The sequence below is a fragment of the Thalassophryne amazonica genome, chromosome 11 (assembly GCF_902500255.1).
Source record: "Thalassophryne amazonica chromosome 11, fThaAma1.1, whole genome shotgun sequence".
NCBI lineage: Eukaryota > Metazoa > Chordata > Actinopteri > Batrachoidiformes > Batrachoididae > Thalassophryne > Thalassophryne amazonica.
The window spans coordinates 62496007-62518265 of NC_047113.1; the positions used below are offsets into that span (position 1 = coordinate 62496007).

A 22259-nucleotide genomic window follows, 5' to 3' on the forward strand; every position below is an offset into this window, starting at 1 on the left:
CAAACTTTTCCTTTGGTTGCATGTACATTTATTTATTTATTTAAAGTCTCTAGGCTTCAAAAATGATTTGGTGTCACTTAATGTTTGCCATTTTGTGCTGACCCAAAAGAAGTTTTACATACTGAAACAAAACCAGTAAGAGTATAACACATCCATTTAATGGGATTTAAACAAACACTGCAACTTATCAATGCTTTAGTATTTTTACTGACATGTACATTTGTATGAAAGCTACATGTTAAAATCCCTCAAATAACTCAGATGTTTCCAATCAGTATCCAGAGTTTCAAAAGTCTCATTTGACAAACTTGCATTTGCTGACACATTTTCAGTGGTTCTCCTACTGACTGTCCTCTGTGGGATCATCATCAGCAGGCTGGGGGTACTGGAAGCGGACCGGGTCATACAGATCATCCCTGGGGTCGTAGGGTAAAGTGTAGTATGGGTAGTGGTATGCTTTCGTCTTCATCGGTGCAGGGGGTGCTGGTTCCTCCACAGGTTCAGCTTCTTCCTCCTCCTCTTCAGGGGCTGGTGGTGGTGGGGCGAGCACAACCTGTCCCTTCACTGGTGTGGGTGGGTTGTCAATCAGGCAGTCGGGATCCCAGTAAGGGTCACAGTCATACTCCATAGCCTTAAAGGTACGGATGGGGGCCGGTGGGGCCGATTTTTCAGACGAAGGGGGTAGAGGATAGGGCATGGGGGCTGGGGGTGCTTTCTGGGGTGTGCAGTGGGGGTGGTAGCGGGGGTCACAGAGCACAGGTACAGCTCCCGTGGGCAGGTACACGATGTGGGGTTTGCATAGGGGGTCCCTGTTGTTGCATAGATAGAGCACATCTGCCTGTGACATTGTCGGAGCAAGTGGAAGAGGGGGCTCTGTTGGCTTTGGCACCCCTTTCATATAAGGGGGAGGAGGAGGCACTCCTTTAGTGTGCAGGGGAGGAGGCAGAGGCACCCCTTTTGTGTGAGGAGGCGGGGGCACCCCCTTTGTCTGAGGAGGGGGAGGCACCCCTTTTGTGTGAGGAGGCGGGGGATTGACTTTGCATCTCTTATCTGTGACGGGGTCGCACATGATGACTGGAACTCCCAGTTTGCTCTGGAAATAAGAGGCGTTGGGGCCATAGGTGTGCTCGAGGTACCTCTTTTGCTGGTAGAGCATCCGCAGCTTATCAATCTCATACAGCTAAGGATAAAAAAAAAAAAGACATAAGGGTTGACACACACTAATGTACAAATTTGTAGTGGCAAATACTTGGAGTACTTGGCCAATTTTTATGAATGTTAAAGGGGTAAAATGTGAACGAAGAACAAACCTGTTAAATTTTGGAGCATATCACACTAAACAGGTAGATCCACTGCTCCCCCCCCCATTAACATTTTTATTAATTTCCCCAGAAATATTACGTAGACTTAAGAAAAATTATGGCATATTCACAGTTGTAATATCTGAATGAGTATGATTTAGTGCAGATACAGGACAAGGACCAGCTTTAATGCTACAATTTATTTATTTTGTATTTAATTTGATCCTTATATGGCAACAAATTCCGCTGTAACATTATGGGAGAGTTGACTCTTGGCCTTGGTTGAGATCTGCACTCCAAGTGCTCTCGTTTCTCAATAAAAATTAAAAAAATGTTCTTCATGCCATGAATGTGCTGATTTTAATCTAGATTATAAACTAGTAAAATGGGAGAAGTAACAGCCAAAAGAATTTTCTTTCAACGTGTGTCAGATTAATAAAAATCTTTCACACTCCAGCTGAGCATCAACCTCAGTGAAGCAGATTATTGCAACAGTCTTTGACTTTCAGGAGCTGAATTGGCAAAAGTCTGCACATGATCCTGTAAAAATGAACTTTTTCACAACGGCGTCACGTTAATCATTTAGGAATTAAAGCCATTTTTATGCATAGCTTTTCCATTTCCAGATGCCATAAGAAAATTGGCAAACTACGTATATCTAAGAATAGTTCATGCAAAGTATCACATTTATAAGCTACAAGAACATTTCCAAGTCACTGAATATGTCTAGGACTTCCTTTATAAATGGTATGGTACATGTATTTGGAGAAGGCAGTTCTCAAAAAGTGAGTGAATGTGCAAGGAGAATAGTGAGGGAAGCCATCAAGACACCCATGACAACTCTTACAGGCTTCTGAGGCTGATGTCACCAGTCAACACTTCGTGGTGGAGTGAAACAGAGGATTTTCAAACAAGAAATAATCAATTCTAGACTTAATTCTCCCATGTGCCTCCTGGCAACTGAAAATGTACAGACTGTCCGCATACATGTGACCCTGACTGCATAGTGCAGTGCGCTCACTTAAAAGCCAAACATGGGTATGTAAAATTTGAAAGACCAAAAGTTAATTATCAGCAAGCAAAGGCTCAGTTTCTTAAAAAAAAAAAAAAAAACAGTCCAAAATATTTGGTTGAATTTTTCTTTTCGTTTCGGCAACCACATGAATGAATTAAGGGTTTGATTCCCATTCAGGTCTACATGATGTGCATCTTACCCCCTCGGTGTGCCCGATGCTGCTGTAGTAGCGATAATAAGCCTGGAAATCTGGGTTGTTTAGGTACCACTTGGGGTCCGCATTCCGCTTGGGCCTGGAGTGACCCAGAAAGTCGTTTGCTTTGTCAGAGTCAATCCTGACGGGGACCATCTCTGTTAAAACAAAAACTGGACGTCAGTAAATTGAAGACACGTGGGGCAGCTGGACTGGGTCTAAAGGTCTGCAGGGTTACCTTCCTGCCTGATGACATTCAGCAAGGATTTGGCCTCCAGCAGCTCTGCAAGAGGAGAGAAATGGCTCATTGGAGGCAGAGTTTAATGATTTTTGACAGATTTGTTTTGTAGTAGCTACATGTTAAAGAACAGACCTGGGAGCCACGTTGCACAGCAGAGAGCAAACCATAGCGGAGGAATCATTGTGAACCCTGAGATCGGACATAATCACAATCTGAAATCTACATTTTTATTAGAAACTCTATTTGGAAAATGTGCATACACACATGAATATTTTAAGTACAACACAGATATGACTCTTTATTTCACATAAATTGTGTGTTTTACTCACCTGGCACTGGAAGCCGTCTTCACTGGACCAGCAGGACTGGCCGAGTTAAATACAGATCACTGCGTCAGCCGCCCTCAAACGCTAATCTGCCACCCAATGGGATTTCACAGATTTTGACACCAGCAGCTCGTCACCACCCCCAGCTCTCTTCATACATTTTAATATAAGGTTTTAGGTGTTAAGCAGGAATAAAAGCCCCCCAGACTTCAGCAGTAAAGCCACCAAGAGCACAAACTTCAAACAGAAAGTCCCCATTAATTCTGGACGGAAAGCATCACCTGCTGGGACGCCTGCAACGGCAGAGGAAAAATGCCAACATGAGACTAAAAACTGCCTGCAACACCACCATGACAGATTTTTAACAATCTGCACAGAAAGGTGGTTATTTGAAGCCAAAGAACACCTGCTTTTCCAGTTTCTTCCCTCTGGTATCCCACATGGGGCACTGAGGCCTGTCGGTGCTGGTGCTCATCTACAGATTCTGTAGCATTAAGCATATAAGAGTCTCTAACTCCTCTTGGGTGCAGCACACGTTACCTTCCTGGGCGAAGCTGGTGCATATTTGCAGCCGGGTGGACTGAAATGATGTTAAATGTGTTGAAGGACACAGGCAAGTTGCATGAGCAGGATTTAAAAGGTTTAACGCATTCTATGTATAAAAGTTTCATTGCTTTCATGTTGCACATCCCAAAACACAGCTATTAATAACTTGTTCATTTTTTGTGTCACTTAAATGCCTAGTTTTAGTGGAGAATAATGTAAACTAGTGCGTTGTCCGTGGGGATCCTCAGGCTGTAGATTGGGTAATGTTTATAAAACAGGAAGATTACATTTTTCAAGGATGGTAATAAATTGTACAAAGTTTCTATAATGAGAATGGCGTGAGTCCAGAATGTTTTTCAAACCTTAGACCTCAACACTTTTTATAAGTCAGCCCTTTAATTTCCTGTTAATTATATATATATATATATATATATATATATATATATTTTTTTTTTTTTTTTTTTTTTTTTTTACTGTCTTGATGTATTTAAAAATCATTTAGATTCTTTACCATATACACACTACTATTATTACTTCTATTTTGTCATTTGATTTTTAAATGGACCACAATGGAAATAAGTTTCACTTTCTTGTGTCATCCATGTATTTTTTAATATATTTAGAATTAAATTATGTACTTACATTGAACTTACTAAATAAAATCACACACTCATGCTTTTAATATATAGATGATTTACCACCACCTGCTGGAATGGTGGGTGAGTCCAGAATGTAAATATCAATGTCCATTGTTCAGTGTTGTTAGCTAATATATCAACATTCTCTATTTTGGCGACCTAAAGTACATAAACATACCAAAGGGCAAACATCAGCTCTCCCCAGTTTGTGCGTGATCAAGATTGCATGCACACACAGCTTTGTCTTTTCTGCATTCTGCTGTAAACAGGTGCTTTTAATTTGACATGCAAACAGAAGGGACGGAAGACATTAAAGGTACTACACTTTTCACTCATGGTACCAACAACATAACATTTAATTAAACTAACTAAACCAGGGGTTTTCAAAGTGTGGGAGAGTGAGGCCCCCCGAGAACAAATGAATAGCTGCATTCCCCTGACACACACAATTTCAACATTTCTTTTTATTCTTTTACACATCTTAAACATTTTAACAGTATTTGTGCATTTTTAAGGAACTGTCTACTAAACCAATTGAAACAAAAACACAAATAACCCTGACAAGTTTAACATGAACTCCCATGGTGCAGCGACGGAGAGAGCAGACTGTACTTCCTGAGGAGGTTAGGGTCCTTCAGGATCTGCCATAAACTCCTGCGAATGTTCTACCAGTCTGTGGTAGCCAGTGTCCTCTGTGGTGGTCTGCTGGGGGAGCAGCATGAAGAGGAGGGACGCCAGGCGACTGGACAGGCTGGTGAGGAAAGCTGGTTTAGTGCTGGGAACAGAGCTGGAGACATTAACATCAGTGGCAGAGAGAAGGACCCTCTGTAAACTGCTGGCCATCATGGACAATGTTGAGCACCCTCTGCACAGCGCCATCATCAGGCAGAGGAGCTCATTCAATGGCAGACTGCTGTCCCAGTCCTGCCACACATAGGTTTAGGAAGTCTTTTGTCCCTCAGGCCATCAGACTGTTTAACTTTTCCCAACACAGCAAAAAATAATCCTGTGATACATCTGATTAGACCTTTTATTGCTTTTTTTTTTTTGCACTACCAACAATGTTTACACTGTTTACTTCTTTGCACAACCTACACTGTTTATATTGTGTAGTTTACATCTGCACTACCTCATTACTGCACTACTACACTACATTTACTCCTCCGTTATATTCTGTGAGACTGTATTTGCACACAAAATTTTATTTTTATTTTGTGGTTTTTATTGAGTAGTCTATTTTCTTTTATTTATTTAATCTTATTTGTGTGTCTGGTGTAATGTGTGTGTTTTGTCTAATGTGTAAGCTGCTAGATGCCTTGAATTTCCCTCTGGGATCAATAAAGTATCTATTTATCTACAATACATACATGTCAACCTGGATTGTCCGTAAATTATACAGACTTTTCAGAGTTTCAGAGTCATACGGACGTACAAATAGTCTTACGGATATTCAGGGTTTGGTCGGCAGTGAGTCTGTAATCTACCGTTTCTGCAGCGTGACTCCACTTTGAAGCAATGCTTCGATCCACTAGTTTGTTGGTTCTTCTTTGCTGCTCTTCAGAAATGGCAAGTCTGCTTCTCAACCCCTCTCAAAGCCATTAAAATACCGTGTCACTTTTGTGTGGATTTTGTTGCAGTCAAGAAACGAGAATCGTCCTCTGTTCCTTTGGCACAGCTCCAAACGCTGCACGGCTCTCTGCTGAGACAGACTCCGGTCGGAATTAATAAAATAAAAATGAATTGCCGCTTTAAATAAAATTACACCTCTTACAAACGTATTACTGACAAACTACAATCCACTAAAATGTTTTTTCCATCCCAAAATGAGATGTGCTGCGTTTATAAATTACATCCTGACGTGCAGCACAACCAGCTGAGCTCAGCTCAGATGTATGGAAAGATATTTATGCCAATGTCTGAAAGGAAATGCTTTTGACAAAAACTACAGATTTTGTTTATTCCTATTTATGTCCAGAGATCAAGGATCCACCATGTAGAGTTTATTATGTCCAAAGTTTAAGAATCCAGTGACCAATTTCATATTTATTTACTTTGACTCAATAAAATGTTCAGTTCAATTTAATCGGCTTATAAAGCGCCAAATCACAACAAAATCTGTCTCAAGACACCTCACATTAAGTTCAACATAAAAAATTAAACAATTCAAATACATAAGAACAGAAGTAAAAGAATAAAACAGATAAAAAAATCAAAACTATTCATAAGAAAGAATAAAAATAGGCTTTAAGTCAATCAATCAATTTTTTTATATAGCGCCAAATCACAACAAACAGTTGCCCCAAGGCGCTTTATATTGTAAGGCAAGGCCATACAATAATACATTTTTAAGTCTTGACTTAAAAATGTCCAGACTGTCTCACGGTTGCAGGAAAACCGTTCCACAGAGCAGGTGCACTATAAGAAAAAGCTCTTTGACCTGCTGATACAGAAAACCTGTAAAGCCTACTTTTAGTACCCAAAAATTCACAAGAGGTATTGATAAGGAATTGGATCAATAAGCGGAATCGATAGATACAATCTTATTGATACCCATCCCTAATAAGCACACGGGCAAAGTCTAGGATCATCAACATGCCAGTCTGCAACATCAGCACTGGCGAGGTGATTTTCGATACACTTGAAGTTCTGAGGTATGTTTTATTTTGTTCATTATATTCAATTTATTTTTCATTTTCTTAATGTATTTCCACAAGTGACACAGTTCGTTTCTGTAAAAAACTAAATTTGACACATTCAGTTCTATAAAATTCAGCTTGACGCATGAACTAGATCGTTTGAAATTCAACTGGGAAGGAAATACTAATGATTCTGACTTTAATGTAATTGTGGCAACTCATATGTGGACCAAAACCCAGTTATGTGATACCGCTATGCGGTTGTGTGTACTGTGTAATAAAACTGATTTTGTCGCAATTTGGAGGTTATAAGGATTTTGTTGATTTTATGGATTTTCTCACTTATACAGGTGGACCCTCAAAGGGGTTGACATGTATGACAATGTCCATTGTTTAGTTGTTAGTTTTAATTGTCAGTTTCTCAAAGAAATTTAGTCCTATCAACTTTCCGTTTTCATAGCGTTCATCCATGACCCAGAATACATAAGCATACCAAACGGCAAATGTCAGCTTGCTCCGGTTTCGCCGTGATCAAAGCCATACATGCATTGAGGCCAGTTGGCTGTTATACACATATGTACAACATGAAAGCTGCAATTATACCCACAAAACGCTACTGGAGCATCAAACCAGGTGTTCAGTAATAATTACAGTACACAAGCATCTTTCCATTTCACGTGCAGAGATAAAAACTAAACATGGCAGTTAGGGTGCCACACCCACTACCTACATTTCTCATGTTGAGAGTTTTATGGTGATTTATGTTTGATCGTCCTGAATTTGAACCTCTATATAAAGTTTTCCACCATGTCAACCATTTTCTGTAAACAGTTGTAGATAGTTGTAACTTTGCAAGGTCACTCAAGATCAAAGGCCATATGACCAATAAAGACGATGCATTTCATTTTGTTTAACCACATTAGGTCCATCTTTGCCCACTTCCTCAAAATAGGTGAAACACAGTGAACTGGGTGTAAATTTAGGCCTAACTATATCTGTATAGGCGTTTGCCCCTGTCCACTCCAACATTGAGGTGCTTTGGGCATCTTGGAAAACGACCCCTAGTAGTCTCCCAGGCACATCCAATAGGGAAGAGGCCCCTGCAGAAGAGTCAGGACATTTTCCAGCTGGCTTGGGAACACCTTAGGATCCCCTGGGAAGAGTTATAGGACTTTGCAGAGGATAGGGAAGTGTAGAATGAGCCACAAAGCATCAGAAAAATGGATGAATCCATTTTCAAAAAAAGTTTAAAAACCCTAGTTTATTTTGTTCTTGGTTGAGCATTAGTTATTGCACCAAATTTCATCTCAATCTGATCAAAATGCTCACTGATGGACGGACGGACAGACACAACAAAAAAAGCGGGTGCAACCACTACACATGGATGTTAAACCCAATCAAGGCCACTTTGAACAATACATGTATTTATTAGAACTAGTAGTCAAAATACAATAATTTCTTGCCTGATTTGCCTTATAATGTATAAAATGTACATAAATGCTTTAAAGATTAGGAAACATTCAGCTGTAACCTGTAAATAATAAACATACATATTTACAACATTAAATCAAACAGGAAGTACTACAGGACAGCTTCCCGGATTCTTAACCTGTTACAATATTTTGAAAGGAGGCGGAGCCTTAATACGAGACTGACACACAGCTGGTGTGACGACGTGTCCTGTTAGGTGAAGGTGTGGCCGAGTTCTTTAGACAAAAGTGATGCGGGTTCGGGCCTGGTTAACCTGCCACACATTCAGCTCCTCATACTCCTCCAAAGCCTCCTGGAACTGGGCGGGGGTGAAGCCACGTGACACGCATCTCTGCTCCGCCTCAGTCATTCGAACAACGCCGCCAGCTCCTCCGCGTCCTGCCACGCCCTCTGTGGCGAGCTCACGCACCAGAGAGAAAATGACATCAGCCGGTCGCTGGGTCCTGCACAGAGAAAAGCGCAGATCAATATTTTTGATTATATAATGTCGGTGCACGAGCCTGCAGCAAGTCAAACGTTGCCAGCAACCTAAATGAAAATTAAGCACTGTCTGGATGTTTGGACTGAAAGCACAGAACACTGTACAGCACGTTAACGAGCCCCAACACTTTTATGACTTCCTCCAGAATGCACAGCTGCAGGCGTGGGGGTATGAGGACCATCTGAAGGAGGTTATATACACATGGAGTTTTCCCAACATCACCGTTAAGAGAAATCTTGGGTTTGCATAACAACCTTGTGGTACTGGACTTGTCAGCTTGTAGGGAGTCCTTTGACATCTCCATCAGCCTCATTGCCTCGTTGACATCATCCTTCTCCACAGTGTCCACCATGCGAAGGCGAGCCTGCGCATGAAGGAGTGGAACAGGTGATGTATCGAAGATAAATATGCAGGGTTACAAAAAAAAAAAAAAAAAAAAAAAAGAAAGTTGATGACTTGGGCTGCGTTGTGCCGGCATTGTCAGACCGAGACAAGTGCAATGCCCTCTGAAATGGCTGGCAATTGCCCAAGTCTCCGCCTCTCAACACCAGCTAGTCTCCACAGACAAAAACCTCATCCAGAGGAGTGGTATTGCTGACGATCAGTTCAGGCCATGGTCAGTTTTGCATGGGTTTGCACAGCTGCTCCAAATGCACACAGGCTGACTGCCCACCCAGCAAAGCTGGCCAGGACCAGATAGTTGTTTGCACCATCAGAAGACGAAGACCGTCACAGCTGCACCTAACTTGAAGCAGCAGTCTGCCCCCTCCTGGACGTGTGTGTACATGCATATGTGCCTGAAGTGCTGGATTTGCAGTAGGGTGGATGAAAGCTACCTGCACAAACAGCACTTTTGACACCCAGAAGCATCTTTCCCATTAGTGATGTCTGAAGTTCCACAGCATTCTGAAATGTTATGCCCACACGTATACATTATAAATAATTGCAACCATTGTTATGCGATTACATTCTTATGAAATGACAATCTTCAGTGTTTCGGGGGCGATGACAGACCAACTGTCCAGCGTGTGAAAGAAGTGCTCACACTGCAGTAGACCAGTGATCATCACTACCTGCACTGTAAGCACTTTATCCCACACTGGACTCATGATGAAAACATGATGGTTGCAATGCAATCCTCCTTCACAATAACTGCACACAAACAGGCCTGGGACTAATTATTTTCATTCAAGTAATGTGTAGATTTTAATAACTGATAAACAATGACAAAAATGCAAACTGATGATGCTTCTAACTGCATGCTGCCACACTAAAGGCTCATTTATATTTCACTTAGGTATGTAAATCTACTTGTGCCTCAATCTGGCGTAGGTTTCATGCTGGATGCTTCTCCTGATGCAACATTAGACAAACAGAACAGAGCTACACTACATTGCTTACACACACAAACCTGCAAAATGTCAGATGTGACAAATGAAAACCTTCAGTTAGTCATACTTCACAAGATTTTGCTGATAGTCTACAGCACTATCAAGTAACAAAACCACTGAAAGTTTAAAACTCAGCTGTCTAAAGTTGATGTGCATTTCTCACCAGAGCAGTTGAGAGGCGGAGGATGGAGAGGAGGGTACGAGCAGAGGTAAAGGTGGTGTCTTTGCTGACTCGTGCCTCTTTCCTCATTTCCACATATGCAGCGGTGATGTAATCTGACAGGGACTCTGGAACTACAGGTTGTTGCTTCTTGCACAGTGAGAGATAACGCCTGAACAGGATGAAACATTGGCTTTCATATGAGACACAGCAGCATTCTACATTAGTATTTGAAAATTAAGACAACTGTAGACTTTGCGATATAAGGAGAATTGTAGCTCTCAAACAGACCTCATAAGCTTCATGTCGATGAGAGTGAAGTGCGTGGGCGGCTGGCGGGAGTGCTGATGGACATAGGTGATGTGCTGAGCCAGACGAAGGTCAGCGTCAGCGTCTGGCTTGTCTTGGATTAACCAGAGGAGGTCAAAACGAGACAGCAGAGCAGCTGGCAGCTGAATGTTTTGCTCAATGCTCTTCCGGGGATTGTAGCGACCGTAGGCAGGGTTGGCTGCTGCTAAGATAGAGCATCGGGCATTGAGGGAGGTCATGATGCCAGCCTGACAAGACAAACCCACTGTTACAAAAACTGGATTACAGTGTAAATCACACCCTTTTTTTTTCCTGTATGTGGAACTCAGTTTTTAAAAGCGTTTCCTTGGAGGCAAGTTTAACAGAGAGGAACTCCATACAGCACATGCACACTACAGCCTGTGCTGTGACTTCAACTGAAGAAGATAAACATGGATTGCTGAACCACAGCATTGGAAACATTACAACAGAAATGTAACTTTTTTTTTTAAATCAGCTATTTAAGATTTTTGTGCACTGTTGCAGTCTACTTTTATGATCGGAATTTCCATTGTTTAGTGCGTTGATTGCAGGGAAAGGCCTATACAAATAGTTATTACCAACAGCAAACACTTGATTTTTCAGTATATAAAATTACACTCAAGTGGGATTAAGTTTGCGATTTCTGTAAATCAAGAGACAGGACATCCACACAGAGTGCAAATTAAATTTAGATGTCAGTCATTGTCGCACCTTAGCGATGGAGATGGTCTGCTGTTCCATCACTTCGTGGATGGCCGTCCGGTCAGCGTCTGCCATCTTGTCAAACTCATCGATGCAGCAGACGCCCAGGTCAGCCAGCACTAAGGCCCCGCCCTCCAGCATCATTTCTCCAGTCAAGGGGTCACGCATCACAGCAGCAGTCAGACCAACACCAGATGAGCCACGACCTGTTGTGTACTGGCCTGAAGACGAGAAGAAGAAAAAGTTACCAAACCTGATCTGGACAACACAGCAATAGCATTTATACACACAGGGCTGTGAAACGAAAATTGTGAAATCCAAGGAAAATTGTGCAGGGAAAATTTGCAGATCCCCAAGAGCCGGGATCTAGGGTCCTGTGGGGCCCCAGAATTAAATTTTTATCTAATGATACTTTTTCAGCATCTCCTGGAAGAACAAATTTCAAAATTAGTGGATATTTAAATGATCCTATATTCAACCTTTTATTTGACCTGTCAATGACGATGTTGAAATAACAGAATGACATGGAAGTAGGACTTGGAATAATTTTCCTTTTAATTGTAAACCAAATTATGCATTAACTCAGAACAATTAAACTACATGAAATTTATGAAGACTGAAAAGACTGTTACAGCATTTCAAAAACCACAGCTAAAGCTTGTAGAATATTAGGAAAATCATGGTAAAATATTAATAACAATTATAGTAAAAAGTCATTTATATTCTTGTGTAAATTCATGCAGCCTAAATCCATTCAAAGCCACAATGTCTTTTTTACAATGAAAAAGTCTAGATCAGTGAAAAAAGTCACATAATCTTGTCTAAAATCCTGTTTGAACAGCAGAATGTTTATTTTCCAGAGTGAAAAATTCTTACCGTGTTTTCCTGAGAGGGTACAGTTAGTTCACTTTTCCTGTTTCTTTTATCTTTCAAGTGTCTTGATGAAGCCAGCGACGATTCCACGGATTCTTGTCCTTATAAGACTTTTTTTTAAACAGTCTTTCTCGCCATCTTCTCTCTGTGCGACATCGATCCGTGACACAGACATGCTGCACAAATCTTTTAAAAACTTGAAAGCTCTAAAAGTTTGGGATGTCCACATGCTAAGTTTAGCTGTGACGTCGCACAGGAGCCACACAGCGTCGCCGCAGCAACCAACCAGTTCTGCTTTACGACAACTGTCGTAACAGCTATGCTTTGAGTGGCATTTTTCCTCCGCGAAACTCAGCGCATTCGAGGAAACTGATTTGTATCTGTAACACACAGATCAGTGTCCGCAGACTTATAAAACTTACACGATGTCGTAAAAAAAGAGAATGCTTTGCGATAAGCATTTTAAAAATTTAGTGATGATCACGATTAAAGAGTACATCACTAACACCCCACCCCCACTCCCCATGATGAAATCCGAGGAATCCCGCGGATCTGCTGAGATTTCACAGCCCTGTACATAATATCAAAAACAGGGTTCAACATTACAATAATTGCCCTAACATTTGTTGTAACAAGTACAACGGTTCCTGATTTAAGTCACACTGCACCAATCTTCCCTGAACAACCAGTTTTCATTAAATTTACACTTCATGTCATCACGCAAGTTATGTCTAGTTAGTTGAAAATGTCTGCTCTAAGCATTCTGGCAACAAATGAGATTTGTTGGATCCACTATCTCTTTGTGTAGGCGATACATGAGGCTTACATTACACTGAATTACAAAGAATAAATAAACAGATATTGCCATTTGCTTTTGATATTTTGCACTGCGGTGTCAGAACAAATAAAACCCTACTTTCTGTGTTTTGCCATATTTAAGACCAATTAAGACACTTTATAGATCCACAGGAACCATGATTAAAGCAACACTGTCAGGCCGCCCCCCCCCCAAAACCTTGAAAACTTCATTTTACCATGTATTCCACAGTGGAAAGAAAATGTCTAACTGAATAAAACAAACCATACATTTATATATTATTACTGTCTATTTTACTCACTTCGAGGAGCCAGGCGGTCGATGTAAGACAGTAGCTGGGACTTTGCGACTCCTGGATCTCCCATCAGACAGATGTTTATGTTTCCTTAAGGGGAAAGTGCAGAAACAATTCAACTTTCTAATCTCATGACATTAAAAACACACCATATAAACATGAACATGTGGGTGGGGATAATGTTTTACCAGACTTGTGCTGTATAAATTATGAGGGAGCTGTACTGACCTCTGATTTTCATGCCCTTTGGGGCTTGCTCCACTCCTCCAACTAGCAGCAGGAGCAAAGCCTTCTTCACATCTTCATGTCCATAGATCTCTGGTGCTATTGAACCAGCCAGTTTCTCATAAAACCCCTCATCTGCAAGAACAAACATTCCCACTAGTCACTCATGAAGTGAGGAAAAAAAAAAAAAAAGATAATGACCAGCAATAGTTTTGTGTAATCCCACTTAGCTCGAGCTGAGCCAGCTCCACGCTCAGATTCTCCTACCTCTGATACTGTGCAGCTCCTCGTCTGTCAGGTCCTCCCTGCCGAGCTCATCATCCTCAGTCTTGTTCATGAGTGTGATGCTATGAGCCTCCATGTAAGTTTCTGACAGAAGACCCTACAACACAACAGCAGAGAAAAATCAGGGCATGAGGGGATGCCAGGTATTCAGTCTTCCAAACCTAAACACATCAGTCAATCAAGTGTATGTCAATATATTTGGGTAGATCAGTGTTTAGGCATGCGACACATACGAGTACAAATGGAGGTGGGAGTAGCGACCCCACTTACTTGAATAGCCTGTCTGAACCCTGTGCGCAGAAGAGGAAGGAAGACCCCTGCGATGGCCACGTGGTCTCCTGGTTGAGCAAGACGTGTGTTTTCGCCGCGAGCGTACACAGACATACTCCTGGGGATGTTACCAACAGGAACCTGGTCACTCTGTGGGATAAACGACAACACCATAAGCAAACAGCAACTTTCTCTGTCCACTTCTATGGAATTAATGGGAACATGTACTTTGCCAACCTTTAGAAAAATCAAAATCTTCAATTGTAGACAATTTAAAGTGAGCACAATAAGTAACTCAAACACTTGCACGTTATTCGTACATGTTCTTGAATGCGCAGCTCCTGGAATTTAACAAATTTGGAACCTCTGGTCTGGAGGTAGAGGCGGCCTCCAGATTTATTGGTCACACACTCTTGGCTGGGACACATGACAAGTGGCATGAAAGAAGGAGACTGGATCTGAAGGATGACAACAACAGTCAATTATAAAATTATAAATGGATGATGGTTAAATGTGTGCGTATCACATGATCAGCTGAGCACACCGGCTGATAGGTCTCGGCGCCACACTGGTCACAAGTGTATGTAGCAACAGCCATCATTGGTTTGACCTCGGTGGCGCGGGTGACAATGCCTCGGACCGTCACCAGCTGTCCGATGCTGTCAGCTCGTACATCGCGCACCACTTTAGGCTTTGCGGTGCTTGGAGGTTTAAAGTACAGCTCGCTGTGGACAGAAGATGAAACCTGTGAGTGATATTTCTAAGTGAACCCCACCCAAAAATGATCATAAAATAAAAGATACAAGAAAAAAAAAAACATCCAAAAACTGCTGTGGAGGCAAAGTGAAGCACAAATCAAAATCAAATCAATTTTATTTATACAGCGCCAAATCAATCAATCAATCAATCAATCAATTTTTTTTATATAGCGCCAAATCACAACAAACAGTTGCCCCAAGGCGCCTTATATTGTAAGGCAAAGCCATACAATAATTACGGAAAAACCCTAACGGTCAAAACGACCCCCTGTGAGCAAGCACTTGGCAACAGTGGGAAGGAAAAACTCCCTTTTAACAGGAAGAAACCTCCAGCAGAACCAGGCTCAGGGAGGGGCAGTCTTCTGCTGGGACTGGTTGAGAGAACCAGGAAAAAGACATGCTGTGGAGGGGAGCAGAGATCAATCACTAATGATTAAATGCAGAGTGGTGCATACAGAGCAAAAAGAGAAAGAAACACTCAGTGCATCATGGGAACCCCCCAGCAGTCTACGTCTATAGCAGCATAACTAAGGGATGGCTCAGGGTCACCTGATCCAGCCCTAACTATAAGCTTTAGCAAAAAGGAAAGTTTTAAGCCTAATCTTAAAAGTAGAGAGGGTGTCTGTCTCCCTTATCTGAATTGGGAGCTGGTTCCACAGGAGAGGAGTCTGAAAGCTGAAGGCTCTGCCTCCCATTCTACTCTTACAAACCCTAGGAACTACAAGTAAGCCTGCAGTCTGAGAGCGAAGCGCTCTATTGGGGTGATATGGTACTATGAGGTCCCTAAGATAAGATGGGACCTGATTATTCAAAACCTTATAAGTAAGAAGAAGAATTTTAATTATATTCTAGAATTAACAGGAAGCCAATGAAGAGAGGCCAATATGGGTGAGATATGCTCTCTCCTTCTAGTCCCTGTTAGCACTCTAGCTGCAGCATTTTGAATTAACTGAAGGCTTTTCAGGGAACTTTTAGGACAACCTGATAATGAATTACAATAGCCTAGAGGAAATAAATGCATGAATTAGTTTTTCAGCATCACTCTGAGACAAGACCTTTCTAATTTTAGAGATATTGCGCAAATGCAAAAAAGCATTCCTACATATTTGTTTAATATGCGCATTGAATGACATATCCTGATCAAAAATGACTCCAAGATTTCTCACAGTATTACTAGAGGTCAGGGTAATGCCATCCAGAGTAAAGATCTGGTTAGACACCATGTTTCTAAGATTTGTGGTGCCAAGTACAATAACTTCAGTTTTATCTGAGTTTAAAAGCAGGAAATTAGAGGTCATCCATGTCTTTATGTCTGTAAGACAATCATGCAGTTTAGCTAATTGGTGTGTGTCCTCTGGCTTCATGGATAGATAAAGCTGGGTATCATCTGCGTAACAATGAAAATTTAAGCAATGCCGTCTAATAATACTGCCTAAGGGAAACATGCATAAAGTGAATAAAATTGGTCCTAGCACAGAACCCTGTGGAACTCCATAATTAACCTTAGTCTGTGAAGAAGATTCCCCATTTACATGAACAAATTGTAATCTATTAGATAAATATGATTTAGCACAGAACCTAGTAAGAATGTTCCCTCTTCAACTTACAATCGCCTCATGAGCTCAGGTGGGTACTGGTTCCGTGCATCCTGAGTGTCTGCGGGGTCACGACCCCTCTGCTCCATCATCAACCTGTGCTCAATGTACACATCCAAAGAGTCCTTGGCCACAACCTGGAATTAACAGAGGACTTTATGCATATAACAAATGCATGCACACATGCTAAAAGTTATGTCGGGCTAATATAAACTGTCTGTACTAGCTACTTATGCTTCATCAGTAATTTTTAACATTTAGAAAATTTTATCTAAACACTAATTATTTCTGGCATGTGATGGATAAGAACCACACACAGTTCATCAGCTCTACATACATCTCTCTCTCTGTACTCTGGCAGCAGTTCATGAACGGCATCAGCAAACAGGCCTGTGTAGCGTTTGGCATTTTCGCAAATGCTCTCAACCAGCTCGGGGTCCTCTTCTGCCACATCGTCCAGGTCCACAAAGAGCGCCACCTGCTCCCTGTGAGCCAGCGCAACCTGCGCGCGCACACACACACAAATTAGACCAGTCGACAGTGCAGACTCCCAAAAACAGCAAAAACCAGATGAGCTTAGTCCCACTATACTGCAAGTCTGAGCCAAGACAACACAAGATAGATAACTGTCAAGAGAGTTAGGGCCAAAGTATTTGGACTGTGGGGTTTGTTTGTTTTTGCCTCTGTACACAATAGTTTTGTAATGAAACCATAATCAAGAGGTTTAGCCAAAAACACTTTTAGGAATCAGGGCCATTTTTATACATGTTCTGTTAATTTTCTGAGACCATAATAAGTTGGACAAACCAAACTTAAGCATTATTATTGATACAAATGATCATTTTTACAGCCAGTTTCCTTTCGACAAGCCAAAAATACATGAAGACATCCAAGTCACTAAATACATCTTGGACACATTTACAAAATACAAGTAGTACTACATCCACCAAGTCCTATACAAACCCCAAGGCCTGTTGTTGCCAGTACTCATCTCCAAATTTCTTAGCACAAAGCGGCCGGGTCTAACGACCGACTTACGTTTCCGATTTTATGTTTTTGCAATTCACACGCACATTACATTTCAATCATGAAACAAATAGAGGAACGTTTGGCAGAAGTAGTCCGCAAGTACGACAACTTTACAACACAGAATTGGAAAAACTACAAAGATGCTTAAATGACCAGAAATTCATGGAGGGAAGTTGCACATAATGTTGGTTTGGAGTTTGATGATTGTATAAAAAGTGGAGGTTGTTAAAGTGCAAATTAGTCCAGAAAAAGGAAAACAGTGGTGGTGCAGGTGGAAAGAAAATTCCTGCCTTCACATCCCACCCCCCACTATTCTGGCAGTAGAATGCATTGCGACACCCACCGTCACGGCCGAGAACTTCATAAGGGTCATGTCCACATCGACATGATTGCGTACCCACGGAGTTGTAGAAGCACAAGTCAGGCTTAAGACTCCCTATGTACGGGACGCCAGTACGAGACAAGTTTACTGCCCTAGCCATAGTTGGAACCTATTTACACCAGGGTGGACCGAGATGAAATAGATTAAGTGTCTTGTCCAAGGACACACATACAGGTAGACCAAGCAGGACTAGAACCTGGGTCAACAAACTGGCAGGGCAGCCCCTTATCCACAGAGTCTACTCCTTGCAAAGTTACTCAGTTTTTGAGAACTTTGATTCAGACAAATTCACCATGCTGTTTGTAATTTTAATGACTAGTGTAACTTAAGTTCAAGATTTAGTCAGTGACTTGGAAGTGTTTATCTATCCATCCCCCTAACCTGTGTTAGGAAAATGGACAGTAAAAGTGATTTAATCCTTATAGTTACAATTGATAGTACAATTAAATATGCTCTCTGAAAATGGAGGGACTGTGTATACACAGGAAGTACATCTTGTTTTGTCTCAATGCCACTGCTGCAGCATAATTACAAAAATTGTGCACATGTGGCTCTGACTGTACACTTGGAAAAATAGTGCATTTTTATTTCAGGGTACATTTTGATATAGAGTTAGTCTTCAAGCACTGCAAGAGGGCAGTCTACATAGTCTTTAAATTACAATTTTCAAACAAAAGTCTAACCAGGCTTTCCAAGATTTATTACTGTACCCACCCTACTGATACCCCCAGCCTTACATTTACATTCATCTATCTGCACAGAGACAAAAAGCAAGACCTGACTGCCGTTTTACAGCTATGCATTCTGGATCAGTTTCCAGTTTCTCATTTTCCTGTCCAGCAGTGGCAGACACACCCCAAAAAATAGTCAACCATGAAAGCCCTTAAAAAAAAAAAAAAAAAAAAAAAAAAAAAACTTACAAGCTGAGCTCCGTATTTGAACAGTTTCTTCCCAGATTCATCTTCTGTGTAAAACTCTTGCAGAAACCTTTTGCATTTGTCTGTAAAAAATAAAATGCACAACTTATATGCAGTTTAAACCAGCATGATTGATCAACAGCAATAATATGCATTAAAACCAGACTTATCTAATTCAGCCGCTATAAAAAAGCAATTTTACCACTGCTTTAGAGTTGCTTACAATTAACACAAAAGACATTGTTTTAAGTCACATATATATATATATATATATATATATATATATATATATATATATATATATATATATAAATAAACCATACAAAAACTCAAGACATTTCAAAAATAAAGCAGGGTGAAAAATCCATAGCCAAGAAGGAATGAGTTACAGCTCAACATTTTTGGTAACTAAATTTAAGGTTCACAAAAATAGTTCATCTTTCTGATAATTAATTCATGGACCAAGTAAAAAAAAAATATATATATAGGCGCAATAAAGCCATGATCTCATCTTTAATTCGTAGCGTTACACCAGTGGGCCTAAGAAACTGGGAGCTAATTTGTTGTCCTGCCACTACCCCCTTTGTTGAGTAACATGGCATCCTGTAATCTCGATGAGTCACTAGTGACTACAGCCAAGCACCAAACCGTCACTGATCCACTACAGCAATCGAATTGACCCTAAATCCACCTGCTATCGCGGCTTTACTGGAACACAAGCGCCGTTACGCAGCTGGTAGCTGAACGGGAGAGGGTAAACACACAACAGGCTCTCAGTTCAGTGTCCATTTTTTTGGAGGAAAATATCCCCCCACTTCTCGAAAGAACCACAACTGCGAACAATATTTAATTGCACGTTACAAGAAACCAAACGAGCCCTGGCAGAATAACAGAAGTGTTGCACTTACTTTGACGCCAGCACAGAGAATGCGCAGCTGCGCTTTTTAATTTCTCTCTTCGAGGATGTTTTTGTAAACAAAGCAGCACATGGCTTTTGTGCCGCGTCACTTCGAGATCCCTCCGCCATGCCTCCGCTCGGAAAAATAGTCCACGCTATCTTCAAAATCCCGAGCAGCCATCGCCTGATTATCATTAACAAACACCCAGAAGTCAACAATTTAACTGTAAACGAGATTCAAGCCTTCACTAAAATCAATTAAGCTGTCACTAAATTTCGAGAGTTATTTCTATGTTGTTCGAGGGAGGACAAACAAAAACATACTTGCTTTATTTGCATACTTCCACATTATTGTTAAAGCTAATACATTTGGACTATTATGAGGACAAAACAAGTATTAAATTATCTTAAACCCGATGACATTTTAACAGCATTGATAATATAACTTTTGTTAATTGCTGATTAGTCTGAGAATTAAAGTATTCTATGAAAAAAGCCTTATCTATGTCAAAAGCCTATCAATTAGCTACTAACGTGCTTAACAGCCCCAAACCAACATTCATTGATAAAAATCAGCAATTATAAATAACTGCCACCAACATAGGCAATAAAATAAAGACAAAAAAATATCCCATAATAAAAATAGGAGGAAAATGGTACTGCTCATTAGAAAAATAAGCACAAAATAAATGGTTCAACTAAAGTTTAAACAGCTGTTAGCCACTCTCCCACAGTGATTTATTTCTGGTTACCAATTCAATAAAGGAAATAACCATTTTAATATCCCCAAATTTTATTCGTACGTAGAGCAGTCTTTTAATGATTTATGATTAAATAAATTTAGCAACTTTCTTTTCGAACAAATTGTAGTAATTTTGTGACACCCCCTCCCAGAAAACACCACTTAAAAAATAAATTTTAGAGTAAGGGTTTTGAAAATTTTAAGCTCCCCAACGATTTAGGATTTTTTTTTGTTATTTGGGTTGAACTGTTAGTCACATAGGCGGGGGCGGACATGTGTGCTTTTATGAACAATTTTTTCGCACAATGAATTATGAGTGATAAATCTACCCTAAGTAGTTCCTTTAACAGGCTGTCAAATTCTAAAACCGTTTCAAAACACATACTAAGAAACCACAAACGGCTAAGCTACGTGAGCAAAGTGAAAGTCAATCTTGAGACAAAAAATAAAAAAAGCAAAACGCGTTAGCTAGCTAACAAGTTAGCATGCTAAAGTTAGCATCAGTCCATAATCAAAACATGAACGTCATTTATCTATCTTTATGTGCGACCAACAGCCCAGAGAATATTATAACATAAATCACGGCTGTCTTATTTGCTATAAAGTCAAAAGTGGACTTAAAACAAAAACCTCTCCAGCGCTTCAGTTTGGCGTAACAAACTTTGTTTCGGGGAGTCACTCAAGCGCGAGCGTCACACAACTTGAAAGAAAAAGAATCACGTTTTGCTGCATTCATCAACCGTATCGCTACAATCGCTTCAACACGAGCCATTTTAGCGTGAAACCTGAATCGAGTCTTTACCATTGCAGTAAAATACGTCCACATTTTCGATAAGACCAACTTATTGTTGGACATGTGCTCGCGCACTGGCGCCCGATCCTTTGTTTAAGCACGTCCATCTGGGTCAGCAGCTCGCGCACAGTTGCTGCAACTTGTAGTAGTCGATCACAAAAATGAGTTTAACAAGACAGTTTTTAGGTTCAAGTTCCGTATTTAACAGTTTGCACAACATGCTGCAAAGCTATCAAAGGAGTAACTTTTATTGGACAGTGAACACAATCTTAATCCTGCTTTCATGGTACACATTATTCTTAAAATAAACTATTATTTAACCTCGGATAATGCTGTTGCTGCCCTGTCCTTACGAAAGTCGTGGTTTTACCTTTTTCTGCCGCATAATCTTTACGAGCCATAGCTGCAGAAGTTCCCTCAGGAAAAGAATATCTCGATTACACAATCCGGTTTTGACAAATAAGCGAAATTAGAACTTAAAAAGTTTTCTTCTCATACACCCTCCGAAGAATATTTATTCACTCGCTAAACTCGTCTCCACCGAGTCGCAGTGCACGAAGAGGCGCGAGTGCGACGTCTCCGACAGCCAATCGAAAGGCGTCTTCAGGCAAAAAGAGGCGGGCTTTCGCGATGGCGCGAAAGTTGTGAGTAATAGTGCATCACGTGACACTACAAACTTCCGCCTGGTTTGTCAGATTTGGCGCCAAACTGCATGATTGGAGAATGACTCCAGACATTGTGGACAACAGGAGAAACTTGTTTGTCAAATCAATCAATCAATCAATAACAGTCAAAAGTTTGGACACACTTTAGGGAGGTGTCCAAACTTTTGACTGGTGCTCTAAGTGCAGCTATCCTAAAATACGAAATAAATGAAATGGAACGAAATGAGGGTAAATAATCACAATATGGGGACAATACACGTTAAT

At 40.8% G+C, this 22259-nt stretch overlaps 2 protein-coding genes across 3 annotated transcripts; both read right to left on the bottom strand.

The window, feature by feature from the left end:
• Nucleotides 1-340: 340 nt before the first annotated feature.
• and3 (actinodin3) lies at nucleotides 341-3078 on the bottom strand. The gene is made up of 4 exons (XM_034181973.1): nucleotides 2748-3078; nucleotides 2516-2667; nucleotides 953-1180; nucleotides 341-880 (listed from the first exon to the last, which is right to left on the bottom strand). Exons 1-4 carry the CDS (start codon nucleotides 2815-2817, stop codon nucleotides 341-343), a joined length of 990 nt encoding a protein of 329 aa, XP_034037864.1. The 5' UTR covers nucleotides 2818-3078.
• A 5222-nt stretch (nucleotides 3079-8300) lies between these two features.
• Nucleotides 8301-21731, bottom strand: mcm7 (minichromosome maintenance complex component 7). 2 transcript variants are annotated; one of them, XM_034181969.1, is made up of 15 exons: nucleotides 21701-21731; nucleotides 18901-18980; nucleotides 16907-17071; nucleotides 16582-16706; nucleotides 14761-14941; nucleotides 14537-14674; nucleotides 14217-14366; nucleotides 13929-14043; nucleotides 13665-13796; nucleotides 13443-13526; nucleotides 11461-11672; nucleotides 10711-10976; nucleotides 10423-10591; nucleotides 9123-9232; nucleotides 8301-8830 (listed from the first exon to the last, which is right to left on the bottom strand). In XM_034181969.1, the coding sequence occupies exons 1-15, from the start codon at nucleotides 21729-21731 to the stop codon at nucleotides 8605-8607; spliced, it is 2184 nt and encodes a 727-aa protein (XP_034037860.1). In that variant the 3' UTR covers nucleotides 8301-8604. The 2 variants fall into 2 exon arrangements, with proteins under 2 accessions (XP_034037860.1, XP_034037861.1); XM_034181970.1 differs by lacking the exon at nucleotides 21701-21731 and adding an exon at nucleotides 19806-19914.
• Nucleotides 21732-22259: the final 528 nt, after the last annotated feature.

Excerpts from the sequence above, each read along its gene's own strand:
- and3 (XM_034181973.1), bottom strand. The coding sequence starts at position 2,817 with ATGAGCCATTTCTCTCCTCTTGCAGAGCTGCTGGAGGCCAAATCCTTG. Across the intron at positions 1,181-2,515 it reads GCATCGGGCACACCGAGGGG|CTGTATGAGATTGATAAGCT; the intron begins GTAAGATGCACA and ends TTTTATCCTTAG. Across the intron at positions 881-952 it reads CGCCTCCTCACACAAAAGGG|CCAACAGAGCCCCCTCTTCC; the intron begins GTGCCTCTGCCT and ends GGGGTGCCAAAG.
- mcm7 (XM_034181969.1), bottom strand. The coding sequence starts at position 21,731 with ATGGCTCGTAAAGATTATGCGGCAGAAAAAG. Across the intron at positions 13,527-13,664 it reads AAAGGGCATGAAAATCAGAG|GAAACATAAACATCTGTCTG; the intron begins GTCAGTACAGCT and ends TTTCCCCTTAAG. Across the intron at positions 11,673-13,442 it reads CGACCGCCTGGCTCCTCGAA|GCCAGTACACAACAGGTCGT; the intron begins GTGAGTAAAATA and ends TCTCGTCTTCAG.